The following is a 14326-nucleotide window of genomic DNA, read 5'->3' as shown; positions in this document are numbered from 1 at the left end:
TGGGACCTGATGGGAGCCTTTATTCAGACAGCAGAGACCCGCCTCCCCCTCTGCCTCCCTCTTCCTCAGGCCTTGGGAATAAAGGGTAGCCCTTCCCCCTGTGAAGACTCCCCCAGGCTGGCACCCAGAGAACGCTGGCAGGCAGGGAGGGGTCAGGCACATGGGTTGTGGACTTGAGCAATCCCTGAGCACTCGAGGTTCACTTCTGGCTCCCCAGGAGCTCCACTGGCTGCTCCCTCTGATAAATTATGATGAGTGACGTCCAAGGGTCAGAGTTCACAGAGGAACCTGGGTGCTGGCACAGATGTGCTCCACCCCCGGAGGAAGCGGGGGGTGGGGCGGGGCCTCAGGCGCTCAGGGTCTACACCAGGCCCTCCACACGCAGGGGTGGTTCCGTGATGCCCAGCTCCTGCCGCAGAGCCTGCAGAGGCTGTTCCCAGCGCCGCTCGTAGTACACGTTGAGGACACACGGGGCTCTGCGGCCATTCTCAACTGCCCATGGGATCAGCTCCGAGATCAGCAATTGTAGGCTCCTGTGGGGCCGCAGAGGAGAGAGAAGACAGAGCACCCGGGGTCCTGAGCGCGGGGCACGCCACCTGCCCTGAGCCGACGGGCGTGTCCTCAGTTAATCCGCACAGACAAGAGGAGGCAGTTCCCAGCCCCACTTTTCAGATGAGGAAGCAGAAGCTCAGTGAGGTAAAAGCCCTGTGCTCAAAGCCACACATTTTGAACACACCAAAGCCCAGCTTTAAATCGAGGGCTCCCCCACCTTCAGAAACTAATGCCAGACTGCATCCCCAGGAACCCACACCCCCCACGCACCGCCCCCCACCCCTGGCCCCAGGTTTCCTGACCCGGCTGTTCTCACTTGATAACTGGGGCCTGGCCCGAGAAACCCTCAAGTTCTATGAAGCGTCCAAGCTTCACGAAGCCTCATCCTGGAGCCCCTGCACCGGGCCACGTTCACACTCTGCCCCAGCCCTCCCATCCTGGCTTCCTGAGATCCACTGGGGCTGCTCAGAAAGGCTGTGGGCTCTTCCCATTTCCTGGAGCCCTGCACCTTCCCCCGACCCCTCAGCACTTGAGAACTTACTGGGCGCTGAGTCGGATCGGTCCAAAGAGTGCACTCAGGACGCACATGGGCAGGCCGGTCTGGACAGCCTCAAACCATTTCACCACGATCTCCCCTGGCAGGCAGGGTGGGGGAGTGAGTGAGAAGTGAGGACGGGCCGGGGGAGGAGAGGCCAGTGATGCTCAGGACATGGTGAGGCGTCTGCTCCACTCCGATCTCTACCGAGGGGGTCAGCAGTGCCCAGTCCCGGCCTGTGCTGGTCCTTGGGGCACTTGGCTTGGGGTAGGGGGAAGAGGGTACAAGAAAGAGCAGGAGGAGGCAAGGGCTAGAAAGGAAGCTTGGGGTCAGGGTGCGGGACTCCAAAAGCCAGGCTGAGGAGTCCAGGCCTCTGGGAATAGCTGAGGGTTTCAGAGCGTGGGGAGCCCAGGTGTCTGGACACTGCCACGTCAGTGTAGGAGCTGTCAGAGGCACTGGGGCAGAGGATGGGGATGTGTGGCCCAGATACACCATGATGTTTGGGTAAAGTGAAAAATGAGGCACCAGGTCAGCTAACTGGTGAGCAGCTGAAACAGGTGTGCCCTGACCTGGCCTTGTGGATAGACCGGGAGACAGGCTGAATGGAGGGCCCGGCCCCACCCAGGCCCCTCACTGGGTATGCTCCGCCCCACCCCCACTCTGGAAGCATCCAGGGGCTGCCGGTTGGCCAGCACTCACCCAGGATGTTGGTGGGCATGCCCAGCAGGGCGTGGAGCATGTCATGGATCTCCCGGTACCGCTGGATCACGTATGCTAGCTCCTCATCGTCCACGAAGCGGGTGGGTGCGCGGGTGTCTGGGGAGACCCTCTGATGATCATGAAAGTGAAATTGCTCAGTCGTGTCCGACTCTTTACGACCCCATGGCCTGTAGCCTGCCAGGCTTCTTCATCCATGGGATTTTCCAGGCCAAGAATACTGGAGTGGGTTGCCATTTCCTTCTCCAGGGGAATCTTTCAGACCTAGGGATCGAACCCGGGTCTCCTGCATTGCAGGCAGATTCTTTACATTCTGAGCCACTGGGGAAGCCCCCTGACAACCATGAGCCCTCCCTAGACCCCTTCCTCGTGGTTCCCGGGGTCCAATTTTCCAGCCTCTCCTCGACTCTCAACCACGCCACCAAATTCACACCCCACCAGAACTATCTCCAGAGTTGAGGTCTGTCTGCACCTGCTGACAGGGGAGTCTGCAGGCAGGGAATATAGGGGGCGCCCCCTTGGTCTACCTCAACTCACACAGGATGTACAGCCCCTGCTGGATCTCAGAAACCCCTGGTGGGGAGAGGGAAGCAGGAGGTGTTTACTGATATACAGAGTTTCAGTTTTTACAAGATGAAAAAGCTCCGGTGATTGGTTTCACAACAGTGTGACTATACTTAACACACTACTGAACTGCCCATTGAGAGATGATTAAGGTAGTAAATCTTATGGTGGTGGTGTTTTTTTTGAACCACAACTGGAAATAAAATGAAGGGGGGAAGCAAAGAAGCACCCAAGGCCCCCACTTCTTCAGATGAGCTGCTCCCAGCCTAGGGTGCTCTTTCACCTTGACAATTCCTACCTGTCCTTTACAACCTGGCTTAAGTGTCCCTTCTGCAGAAGGCTACCCCTGACCTTCAGACAGATCAGGTCCACGTTATGGTCTCTTAGAGCGCCCGGTCCTTTTTTGTGGCGTCTGACATGACTGTGTCGTGCTGTTCGGTGCACGTGATCGTTAATGTCTCTCGTTCACACCAGCACTGTCGGGTACAGCAGCCAATCATGGCAGCCACCAAGGCTTAAGGTGACAAGTGCCAACTGAGATGCGCTGCATGTGTGAAATACACACTGGAGCTCCAAGACTCGGCATGACAAGAATAATGTGAAATCTCATAATTTTATAGTATCGATTACATACAGAAATGGTATTTTAGCACACGAAAACAAGATATGTTATTAAAAGTAATTCTACCTGTTTCTATTTTGTTTATCTGATGGCAGCAGATTCTAAATTCCCTTTATAGTGTGCATGCTATCTCCGTAAACAGTGCTGCAGCAGCTGGTCATCAGCCCAGGACAGGGCTCTCTTGTTCTGTCTCCAAGGCCTGGGAATCAACCTCCTGTAAATGCAGGAGTAAAAGGCCAGCCCCAGGCACTTTCTGACCCCAGGCAGGGATACCAGCTGTCCTTCTGTTTCCGCCCACTGCCTCTCCGAGTTCTCAGCTGCACCATGCAGAGTAGGTCTTCCTAGTTTCAGAGCATGAGCTCAGCCTGTCCAGAGGTCAAGGGATTTGGTGTCTTTATTTTGGGGGCTACTAGCCCAATGCCACGGTCTGTGTTTGTGACTTCATTGGGTCCCTGGTTCTAATTTCTTCTATAGAGTTCTGTCTGCTGTGTGAAGCTGAAGCTGGTCAGTGACGGCTGACACCTACTATGTTTCAGCACTGTATGAAGTCCTCTGTACATACCGTCATGCCACGTCCTGAGGCCACCTGGGAGGAGATATTACTATCAGCCTCAGATACAGATAAGAAAAAAAGGAGAGATAAAGTAACTTTGTCAGAGATCACACAGCTAATCAAGTGGCTGAGTCAGGATTCCGAACACAGCCTGCTGGATTCTAAAGCCTTAACAGCCATTATTAATCAGCCATATAAGTGCCCTGGAAGTTAAACATGAGGTTTCCTCACCTCAGATAAAAGAGTCTGAGGCTCAGAGGTCAAGTGATTTGCCCAGAGCTTTAAAGATGGAAAGAAAGGCTAGCAGTCAGTCTCAGGGAAGGTGGCCTGACCTTGACCTTTGATCTAAACCTCCACTGAGACAAAGGTGTTCCCTTACATTTTGTGGGCTGCCAGGTGTCTATACTCTAGAAGTGTCACAATCTCCAGGGCTGCTACTTAAGGCTGTGGCTGAGCAAGCTGCCCAGGGAGGCCTTGGCAGTCCCATCCCCTCTACAACAGGACAAAAGGCTCTGGGGGACTTCAGAAGGAGAATATCCTTTTCTAGGTGGTACCTGGAGCAGGTCACCCTGGTGGAGTTCCCACTGATGAAATAAACTTGCATCTTGGTGAAATTTCTGGGCGATGGTATAATATGGGGCGTGGGCAACAGGGAGCAGTACAGCAGAGGATAGGAAGATGATTATTTTCTCAGGGACAAAATCTAAAGCAGACTTCTCAACCATCTACCCGGGGATAGCTGCAGTGTCTGGAGCCATTTAAGGTTGTCACAACTTAGTGGGGCCAGTGCTACTGGAATCTAGCACGTAGAGGCCAGGGATGTTTCCTACAATGCACAGCGCTGCCCTACAACAAACAATTCTCCAGCCCCAAAGTCAACAGTGGCAAGGTTGAGAAACCCAGCTCGAGAGCAATCTTTGCTCACTCTTTCACCTCCTCCAGCCTGGTTGGCTCCTGCAGCTGGACTGGATGGCGACCTGACAGAGGTACTGTGATGGGAAGTGGATGTGCTGGGGGCAGGGAAGGGTAGGAACGGGGACTCTGCCCTGCTGTATCCTAAGGTCCTTTTATAAAGCAGATCATGTTACTACCTGGCTCGAAACTTCAATGGCTTCCTATTGCTTCTATTACAAAATACAGACTTTGTCTCTAAGCAGATAGGGTAAGGGGCCCATGGAGAAAGAGAACCAGGCATGACATTCTTGACTTAAAGAGAACTAGGCATGACATACTTCTCACTAGAGAAGCCATTTTGGCCTAAGTCAACTTGGGATCTAAGCCTGGACACAATGCTTGCCCTTCAAAATGTCTCAGTAATTAATGATCTTAAAGGAATAAAGGGATGCAGGAACAGAGGAAAAGCAGTCAAGAAACAATGAAAGAGAAGTGAAAGTGTTAGTTGCTCAGTCATGTCTGACCCTTTTGACCCCACGGACTGTAGCTCCCTAGGCTGGGGAGGCCTTACAAATAGCTGTGAAAAGAAGAGAAGCGAAAAGCAAATAAGAAAAGGAAAGATATAAACATCTGAATGCAGAGTTCCAAAGAATAGCAAGAAGAGATAAGAAAGCCTTCTTCAGCAATTAATGCAAAGAAATAGAGGAAAACAACAGAATGGGAAACACTAGAGATCTCTTCAAGAAAATCAGAGATACCAAAGGAACATTTCATGCAAAGATGGGCTTGATAAAAGGACAGAAATGGTATGGACCTAACAGAAGCAGAAGATATTAAGAAGAGATGGCAAGAATACACAGAAGAACTGTACAAAAGAGATCTTCACGACCAAGACAATCACGATGGTGTGATCACTCACCTAGAGCCAGACATCCTGGAATGTGAAGTCAAGTGGGCCTTAGAAAGCATCACTACGAACAAAGCCAGTGGAGGTGATAGAATTCCAGTTGAGCTATTCCAAATCCTGAAAGATGATGCTGTGAAAGTGCTGCACTCAATATACCAGCAAATTTGGAAAACTCAGCAGTGGCCACAGGACTGGAAAAGGTGAGTTTTCATTCCAATCCCAAAGAAAGACAATGCCAAAGAATGCTCAAAGTACCGCACAGTTGCACTGATCTCACACGCTAGTAAAGTAATGCTCAAAATTCTGCAAGCCAGGCTTCAGCAATATGTGAACCGTGAACTTCCTGATGTTCAAGCTGGTTTTAGAAAAGGCAGAGGAACCAGAGATCAAATTGCCAACATCCGCTGGATCATGGAAAAAGCAAGAGAGTTCCAGAAAAACATCTATTTCTGCTTTATTGACTATGCCAAAGCTTTTGACTGTGGATCACAATAAACTGTGGAAAATTCTGAAAGAGATGGGAATACCAGACCACCTGATCTGCCTCTTGAGAAATTTGTATGCAGGTCAGGAAGCAACAGTTAGAACTGGACATGGAACAACAGACTGGTTCCAAATAGGAAAAGGAGTATGTCAAGGCTGTATATTGTCACCCTGCTTATTTAACTTCTATGCAGAGTACATCATGAGAAACGCTGGACTGGAAGAAACACAAGCTGGAGTCAAGATTGCCGGGAGAAATATCAATAACCTCAGATATACAGATGACACCACCCTTATGGTAGAAAGTGAAGAGGAACTAAAAAGCCTCTTGATGAAAGTGAAAGAGGAGAGTGAAAAAGTTGGCTTAAAGCTCAACATTCAGAAAATGAAGATCATGGCATCTGGTCCCATCACTTCATGGGAAATAGATGGGGAAATAGTGGAAACAGTGTCAGACTTTATTTTTTGGGGCTCCAAAATCACTGCAGATGGTGACTGCAGCCATGAAATTAAGACACTTACTCTTTGGAAGAAAAGTTATGACCAACCTAGACAGCATATTAAAAAGCAGAGACATTACTTTGCTAACAAAGGTTCGTCTAGTCAAGGCTATGGTTTTTCCTGTGGTCATGTATGGATGTGACAGTTGGACTGTGAAGAAAGCTGAGCGCCGAAGGATTGATGCTTTTAAACTGTGGTGTTGGAGAAGACTCTTGAGAGTCCCTTGGACTGCAAGGAGATCCAACCAGTCCATTCTGAAGGAGATCAGCCCTGGGATTTCTTTGGAAGGAATGATGCTAAAGCTGAAACTCCAGTACTTTGGCCACCTCATTCGAAGAGTTGACTCATTGGAAAAGACTCTGATGCTGGAAGGGATTGGGAGCAAGAGGAGAAGGGGACAACAGAGGATGAGAGGGGACAACAGAGTATGAGATGGCTGGATGGCATCCCTGACTCGATGGACGTGAGTCTCAGTGAACTCTGGGAGTTGGTGATGGACAGGGAGGCCTGGCGTGCTGCGATTCATGGGGTTGCAAAGAGTCGGACACGACTGAGAGACTGATCTGATCTGAGGCTCCTCTGTCCATGGGATTCTCCAGGCAAGAATACTGGAGTAGGTTGCCATTTCTTCTCCAGGGGATCTTCCCAACCCAGGGATTGAATCTGGCTTTCCTGCACTGTAGGCAGACTCCTTACTGTCTGAGCCATCAGGAGATAACAGTTCAATGAGAAAAGAGTCCCAGTTCCGCCTCAAAGAATATACATTAACAATCTGATATGTATCTTTACACGTTCTATAGGAACTAAGGCCTCCACCCAGGTGGAGGGTGGTATCTACACGCTAAGATCCCAGACTAGTTAAAACCTAAGATATGATGATGTTGACCTTCTCTGACTCTCCTGATATCAATCAACTAAGACTTGGACCCTGTTGACCTTTGCCCCAATTCTATGCTGAATTCTCTGCTCAAGATCTGATAGAGTGCCTGAAGAACTATGGACACAGGTTCGTGACACTGTACAGGGGACAGTGATCAAAACAATCCCCAAGGAAAAGAAATGCAAAAAGGCAAAATGATTGTCTGAGGAGGCCTTACAAATAACTGAGAAAAGAGAAGTGATAGTCAAAGGGGAAAAGGAGAGATATACACACTTGAATGCAGAGTTCCACCACTTGAATGCAGAGTTCCAAAAAATAACAAGGAGAGAGAATCACTTCCTCAGTGATCAATGCAAAGAAATAGAGGAAACAATAGAATGGGAAAGACTAAAGAGATCTCGTCAAGAAAATTAGAGATACCAAGGGAACATTTCATGCAAAGATGGGCTCGATAAAGGACAGAAACAGTATGGAACTAAAAGAAGTAGAAGATATCAAGAAGAGGTGGCAAGAATACACAGAATTATACAAAAAAATCTTAATGACCCAGATAACTACAATGGTGTGATCACTCACCTAGAGCCAGACTCCTAGAATGCGAAGTCAAGTGGGCCTTAGGAAGCATCACTATGAACAAAGCTAGTGGAGGTGATGGAATTCCAGCTGAGCTATTTCAAATCCTGAAAGATGATGCTGTGAAAGTGCTGCACTCAATATGCCAGCAAATTTGGAAAACTCAGCAGTGGCCACAGGACTAGAAAAGGTCAGTTTTCATTCCAACCCCAAAGAAAGGCAATGCCAAAGGATGTTCAAACTACTGCACAATTGCACTCATTTCACACGCTAGCAAAGTAATGCTCAAAATTCTCCAAGCTAGGCTTCAACAGTACGTGAACTGAAAACTTCCAGATGTTCAAGCTGGATTTAGAAAAAGCAGAGGAACCAGAGATCAAATTGGCAACATCGGTTGGATCACAGAAAAAGCAAAAGAATTCCAGAAAAATATCTACTTCTGCTTCATTGACTGTGCTAAAGCCTTTGACTGTGTAGATCACAACAAACGAAAATTCTTCAAGAGATAGGAATACCAGACCAGCTTACCTGCCTCTTGACCTCTATATGCAGATCAAGAAAGAACAGTTAGAACTAGACATGGAACAACAAAATTGGGAAAGGAGTATGTCAAGGCTGTATATTGTCACCCTGCTTATTTAACTGATATGCAGAGTTCAGTTCAGTTGCTCATTCATGTTCGACTCTGTGACCCCAAGGACTGCAGCATGCCAGTCTTCCCTGTCCATCACCAACTCCCAGAGTTTGCAAGAGTTTACACAGAGTACATCATGCGAAATGCCAGGCTGGATGAAGCAGAAGCTGGAATCAAGATTGCCAGGAGAAATATCAATAACCTCAGATATGCAGATGATATCACCATTATGGCAGAAAGTGAAGAGGAACTAAAGAGCCTCTTGGTGAAGGTGAAAGAGGAGAGTGAAAAAGCTGGCTTAAAATTCGACATTCAGAAAATGAAGATCATGGCATCTGGTCCCATCACCTCAAGGCAAATAGATGGGGAAACAATGGAAAAAGTGAGACTTTTATTTTCTTGGGCTCCAAAATCACTGCAGATGGTGACTGCAGCCATGAAATTAAAAGATGGTTACTCCTTGGAAGAAAAGCTATGACCAACCTAGACAGCATACTTAAAAGCAGAGACATTACTTTGCCAACAAAGGTCCATCTAGTCAAAGCTATGGTTCTTCCAGTGATTATGCATGTGAGAGTTGAACCATAAAGAAAGCTGAGCGCCGAAGAATTTATGATTTTGAACCGTGGTGTTGGAGAAGACTCTTGAGAGTCCCTTAGACTGCAAGGAGATCAAACCAGTCAATCCTCAAAGAAATCTGTCCTAAATATTCATTGGAAGGACTGATGCTGAAGCTGAAGCTCCAATCCTTTGGCCACCTGGTGCAAGGAGCTGACTCATTAGAAAAGACCCTGGTGCTGGGAATGATTGAAGGCAGGAGGAGAAAGGGATGACAGAGGAGGAGATGGTTGGATGGCATCACCAACTCAGTAAACATGAGTTTAAGCAAGCTCTAGGAGTTGGTGATGGACAGGGAAGCCTGGCGTGCTGCAGTCCATGGAGTCGCAAAGAGTCGGACACAACTGAGCGACTGAACTGAACTGGGCTGTAACCCACCAGGCTCCTCTGTCTATGGAATTCTGAACTACAACAAGCCCCTTCATGAATATGAATATACTGTTAGCTTAAAGTTTCCCCAGTTTTGCTGTTAACAGACAATGTTTTGGGAAAGATCCCTGGTCTTCTCCATGCATGCATGCATGCATGCATGCTGAGTCGCTTCAGTCGTGTCCGATTCTGTGTGACCCCATGGACAGCAGCCCACCAGCTCCTCTGTCCAAGGGATTCTTTTTTTTTTTAATCATTTATTTATTTTAATTTGGCTGCACTGGGTCTTAGTTGCTGCATGTGGGATCTAGCTCCTTGTCCAGGGATCGAACCCAGGCCCCCTGCGTTGGGAGCGCAGAGTCTTGGCCACTGGACCACCAGGGAAGTCCCTGTCCAAGGGATTCTCTAGGCAAGAATACTGGAGTGGGTTGCCATTGCCTTCTCCGATACACACTGCAAGTAACAAATCCTTCCTTCTCCTGATCTTTGGTTTGGTTGTATCTTCAGGCTCAACACCCACCAAGAAATGGCTTTGGGGGTAACCCAGTTTCAGGGTAATACTTCCTGTGGTGTGCAGGGCCTGGCTGAGCTAGGCCGACCTCCCAGCTCACTGGGGGCCTCCCCACAACTCATTCCTGTGAAGCTATACTGGCCACGTGGATCAGTTTTCCTTCTCCTAAACACACATAGCCTGGCACTCGCCAGCTCCTCCGCTCAGAATGCTCTTCCCCAGTTCTCCTCAGAACTGACTCCTCCTCAGCCTCCTGGAAATCTCCACCCCTTCTCCAAAATGGTTGCAATAATCCTCCCATTCATTAGCCTATGAAATTACCCAGTCCATGAAAGAACGAAGTCTGCCACATTTAGAGGCCACCACTCTCGCCTTCTGCGGTGGCTCACACTCTGTGAAGTGAGTTTCTCTCTGAATAAATCCACTTCTTACCACTTTGCCTCTCAATTGTCTGTGATGAGACATCAAGAACCTGAGCTTCACAACTGTGGGTTTTGGCTGGGTTCAAGTCCTAGCCTGAGTGCTTCCCTGGTGGCTCAGAGGTTAAAGTGTCCACTTGCAATGCGGGAGACCTGGGTTCGATCCCTGGGTCGGGGAGATCCCCTGGAGAAGGAAATGGCACCCCACTCCAGCATTCTTGCCCGGAGAATCCCATGGACAGAGGAGCCTGGTGGGCTACAGTCCATGGGGTCGTAAAGAGTCAGACACGGCTGAGCAACTTCACTTTCTTTCACTTCCTAGTCTGAGGTACACGGTGTTTCGGCAGGGACTCCTATGACCACCCTGTGGGAAGGGGCCACCAGCCACCCCGACCCCACCTTTGCCCTCTATCGGGTTGACTGGCGTCCTCACAGCAGCACCTACGAGAACAGAAGCCCCAAAGGACAGGTGCTTTCCTGGTTTGATTCACTGTGTCCCAGCTGCTGAGGACACTGGTGTGATTTTTCTTCTTTTGGCTGCACTGAGGCATGCAGGATCTTAGTTCCCTAACCGGGCACTGAACTAGAAGGCAGCCACTGGAAGGCAGCCACTGGACCACGGGAAAAGTCCCATCTGGTATGTTTTAAGTACTAAATAAATATTTTGCCTGAATTTTCATATTAAAGTTTTCTTCTTTTACTGCTTTATAGTCTACCCGTCCCCCACTAGAATATTAGTTCCATGAGGGCAAGACCTTGTCTAAGTTGCCACACTTGGATCAGTGGATGGCGCATGACTGATTCTGAAGAAATGAATGAGTTCCTCAGTAGTTGGGGGTCCTGACGCCCTAGTCCGTGTCCTCTCTGGCTGGGGTTGGAGAGTGTCACAACTTGTCACACCCAAGGGGCACACTGTCTCTACAACAGGGGACACGATGTGATAGTTAAAAGCATAATCCTGATTTGAATATTGCCTCCGTTAATACTGGCCTGTGAAATCAGCAAGTTGCTTAACCTCTCTGAGCCTTAGTTTCCTCATTTTGGCAGAGTTGTTCGGGTGGAATTCAGTGAGATCACATGTGAACCCGCCATGGGGCACTCAGTAGAGGTTAGTAAGTGCAGGGCAGTGTAATTGCTTGGAGCGATGTTCCTGGCCCACGTGCCTGTACCACAGAAAATGCCAATGCCTTGGCACGAGAGACTGCAAGGCAGTGCTGCCCATGGTGGAAGCACAGGCCCCTCGTTCCTCAGGACATTACTCATGTGCCATTCATCTGCCCTCCCTGGTGACTGCCAAACGCACAGAAGCTGGAGACTCACATTCACATCCAGGAAATGGAGATACGCGCGGCCAAAGGAGCCCTCGGGCAGACTCCGGAGCTTGCCCATGTCGAGGGTGGACAGCGAGATCCGGGGACGCTCCCTGTGAAGCAGAAGGCAGGACTCAGATACTGGGAAGGCAGCAGCAAAGGCAGGTGAAAGGTCCAGCTAGATTAAGGGTGTGAGAGGTGAAGGGGCAGAGGGCAGCAACGGGGTCAAGTCCTAATGCAGCCTCTACTACTGGCCAGGCCAGTGGCAGGGACTGAAGAGACTACCACAAGCTAAGGCTGTGGTTCCTGCCTTAGGTAAATAGGCCTCAGACGTGATCTGGGTATTCACACAGGGCACTGCAGGGGTGCGGGTTACAGGCAGCATATGCTACGGGACATTAGTGAACGCACAAGAGCCCTGTTGTTGGAACAGGGCTGAGGCCACCATACTGCACTGTCCAGAGGTCATCAGAGTTGTCTATGTGAATGACATCCATGGAGTTGGGCAGTGCCCAGCCTGTGCAACCATCCATGGCCATGGTATCAAGAAGAGTTCCCTAGAGGAACACCATGTGATTCCAGAGAAATCAGAATCCCCAAAGAATGCCCTCAATCCCCCAGGCAGAGCTGGGACCTACTGCAGGATCTGGGCACCCTCTGGATCCCTCTTCATCTGGTCCCTGAGGACCTTCAGGGTACGGCGTCCTGTGGTCTCTCCCAGAACTGCAACCATGTCTGAAAGGAAAAAAAATGGGGACAAATGGAGGCTATGATCTTAGGTAAATTATCTGACCTGGTCTAAACCTTAATTTCATATATGATAAGAGTATCTAGCTCTTAGTTATGAAGATTCAAGTTAAACAGTGAATCACCTGACACCCAGTAAAGCTCAGTACGGCTACAATTATTACTGTTATCAGTCTAATGGGGTGAGGTGGCTCTGGCTAGCACCATGTTCCAAAGAGTTAATAAATCACTTTCACATCCATCATCAGGACAGAATGTCACGTCTCTGTGGATGGATAGACTCTGGTATCAGACAGTGCTCGGTTCAAGCCCCATTTTGATCACAATGTAGGTGACTGTGTGAAAACTGCTTCACGTTTCCAATCTTCAGGGTCCTAATATGTGAAGTGCACGTAATACCTTTCTCTTACGGTTAATGTTAAAAGTCAAGAAGGTTGCACATATAGAACACTTAACACAGTGAGCAAGTAAAATAAGGACTCAGTGAGCAGTCAGCACTATCATTTTTACTGGAAAGAATAACAGTGCTTTCAGGTCTAAGAATCCTAGAGGGCATGAGAAAACCACTGTAGGATCCCAAAGTGTCCCATTAAAACATCCAGCAAACATTTATCGAGCATTTATTATGTGCCATGCATGATCCCAAATGCTAACAGGATGTTATCATTTGATGGGTGCTCATAAATTATCTAGTCCAGAGGTTCTGTGTGTCTGGGTAACAAAATCTCCCAGGAAGCAGTTTAAAAAGGCAGAAGCTCAGATCCCACTTTCCTTCTATCCTCCCCTACCCACTCCTGGCAGATTCCAATTGTGTAAATTTAGGGTGGGACCCTGGCATCTACATTTTTATGAATGTTTCGGATGATTATAACTTGCAGCCAGGTTTGGGTACCCTGGCCTAGTCTAATCTACAGTTAACCAAGCAAACGCGGAGGCTTTGACAATGGCTGACAATGGCCTGGCTTTCAAGGCAAGGGCACACCGGGCCCCGGACCCCCGCTGTTGTTCAGTCACTCAGTCCTGTCCGACTCTTAGCGACCTCATGGACTGCAACAGGCCAGCCTTCCCTGTCCTTCACTATCTCCTGCAGTTTGCTCAAACTCATGTCCATTGAGTCGGTGATGCCATCCAACGATCTCATCCTCTGTGCCCCGCTTCTCCTCCTGTCTTCAATCTTTCCCAGCATCGGGGTCTTTTCCAATGAGTTGGCTCTTCGCATCAGGTGGCCAAAGCATTGGAGCTTCAGCATCACTCCGGATCCCTAGTTGCCCCAGTAAAGCGCCTGCAGCGCAGGCTGCCTCACCGTGGCGATAGGGATCGTACAGCGCCATCCCGGCAGAGCCGGCGGCCAGCAGCACCTTCTGCAGCACGGAGGTGGGGATGTGTTCGGGGTAGAGCAGGCCGGTGCCATGGCTCACGGCTCTGAAGGGAACACCTGCGGGGCAAGAAAACAGCCGCGCGGTCAAAAGAGCGGAGCGGGGCAAGTCCCCGGCCCTCCTTCCCGCGCCCCTGCCGCTTGCCTGCAGGAGGGCCGGGACCGCCCCGGAAGGCGTAAAGCGGGCGCAGGACCCCGCGCAGCAGTGTCGCCATGGCAGCGGGGACCGTCAGACGTCCTGGGGGTGCGGGTGGGGGAATGAGCGGGGCAAGGCCGACTCCACCCCCACACCCCGCTCTCAAACTTCTCTGGCGACGGCGCGCCGGAGAAGTCAAAAGGACTCGAGCCCTACTGCGCTGAGTGGGGAGGGCCTTTTGGGCGGGAAAAATAGCACGGACAGGAAAAGTCTCTCGCTGAGCATGAGAAAACCTAGGCAACCCCTTTGTCACCTACACCCATGGATATAAAATCCTCCTCATTTCACCTCACCTCCAAGAGAGGTCTCCAAGTAAGCCTCGCCACGTTTGTGGTTCAGCACCGGACCCTACGTCCTTCTCCGTCG

General features: G+C 49.7%; 1 protein-coding gene across 8 annotated transcripts; it reads right to left on the bottom strand.

Moving 5' to 3' along the window:
• Positions 1 to 14323, bottom strand: COQ4 (coenzyme Q4). Of its 8 annotated transcripts, XM_005213245.5 has the most exons (9): positions 14254 to 14322; positions 13910 to 14002; positions 13693 to 13824; positions 12281 to 12377; positions 11653 to 11755; positions 3553 to 3576; positions 1787 to 1916; positions 1094 to 1187; positions 1 to 533 (listed from the first exon to the last, which is right to left on the bottom strand). In XM_005213245.5, the coding sequence occupies exons 2-9, from the start codon at positions 13977 to 13979 to the stop codon at positions 362 to 364; spliced, it is 822 nt and encodes a 273-aa protein (XP_005213302.1). In that variant the 5' UTR covers positions 13980 to 14002; positions 14254 to 14322; the 3' UTR covers positions 1 to 361.
• Positions 14324 to 14326: the final 3 nt, after the last annotated feature.

The sequence above is a fragment of the Bos taurus genome, chromosome 11, assembly GCF_002263795.3.
Source record: "Bos taurus isolate L1 Dominette 01449 registration number 42190680 breed Hereford chromosome 11, ARS-UCD2.0, whole genome shotgun sequence".
NCBI lineage: Eukaryota > Metazoa > Chordata > Mammalia > Artiodactyla > Bovidae > Bos > Bos taurus.
The sequence above is the reverse complement of the archived record's forward strand: the minus strand, read 5'-3'. Positions and strand labels throughout refer to the sequence as shown.

Excerpts from the sequence above, each read along its gene's own strand:
- COQ4 (XM_005213245.5), bottom strand. The coding sequence starts at position 13,979 with ATGGCGACACTGCTGCGCGGGGTCCTGCGCCCGCTTTACGCCTTCCGG. Across the intron at positions 13,825-13,909 it reads CGGTCCCGGCCCTCCTGCAG|GTGTTCCCTTCAGAGCCGTG; the intron begins GCAAGCGGCAGG and ends CTTGCCCCGCAG. Across the intron at positions 12,378-13,692 it reads GTACGATCCCTATCGCCACG|ACATGGTTGCAGTTCTGGGA; the intron begins GTGAGGCAGCCT and ends TTTTCCTTTCAG.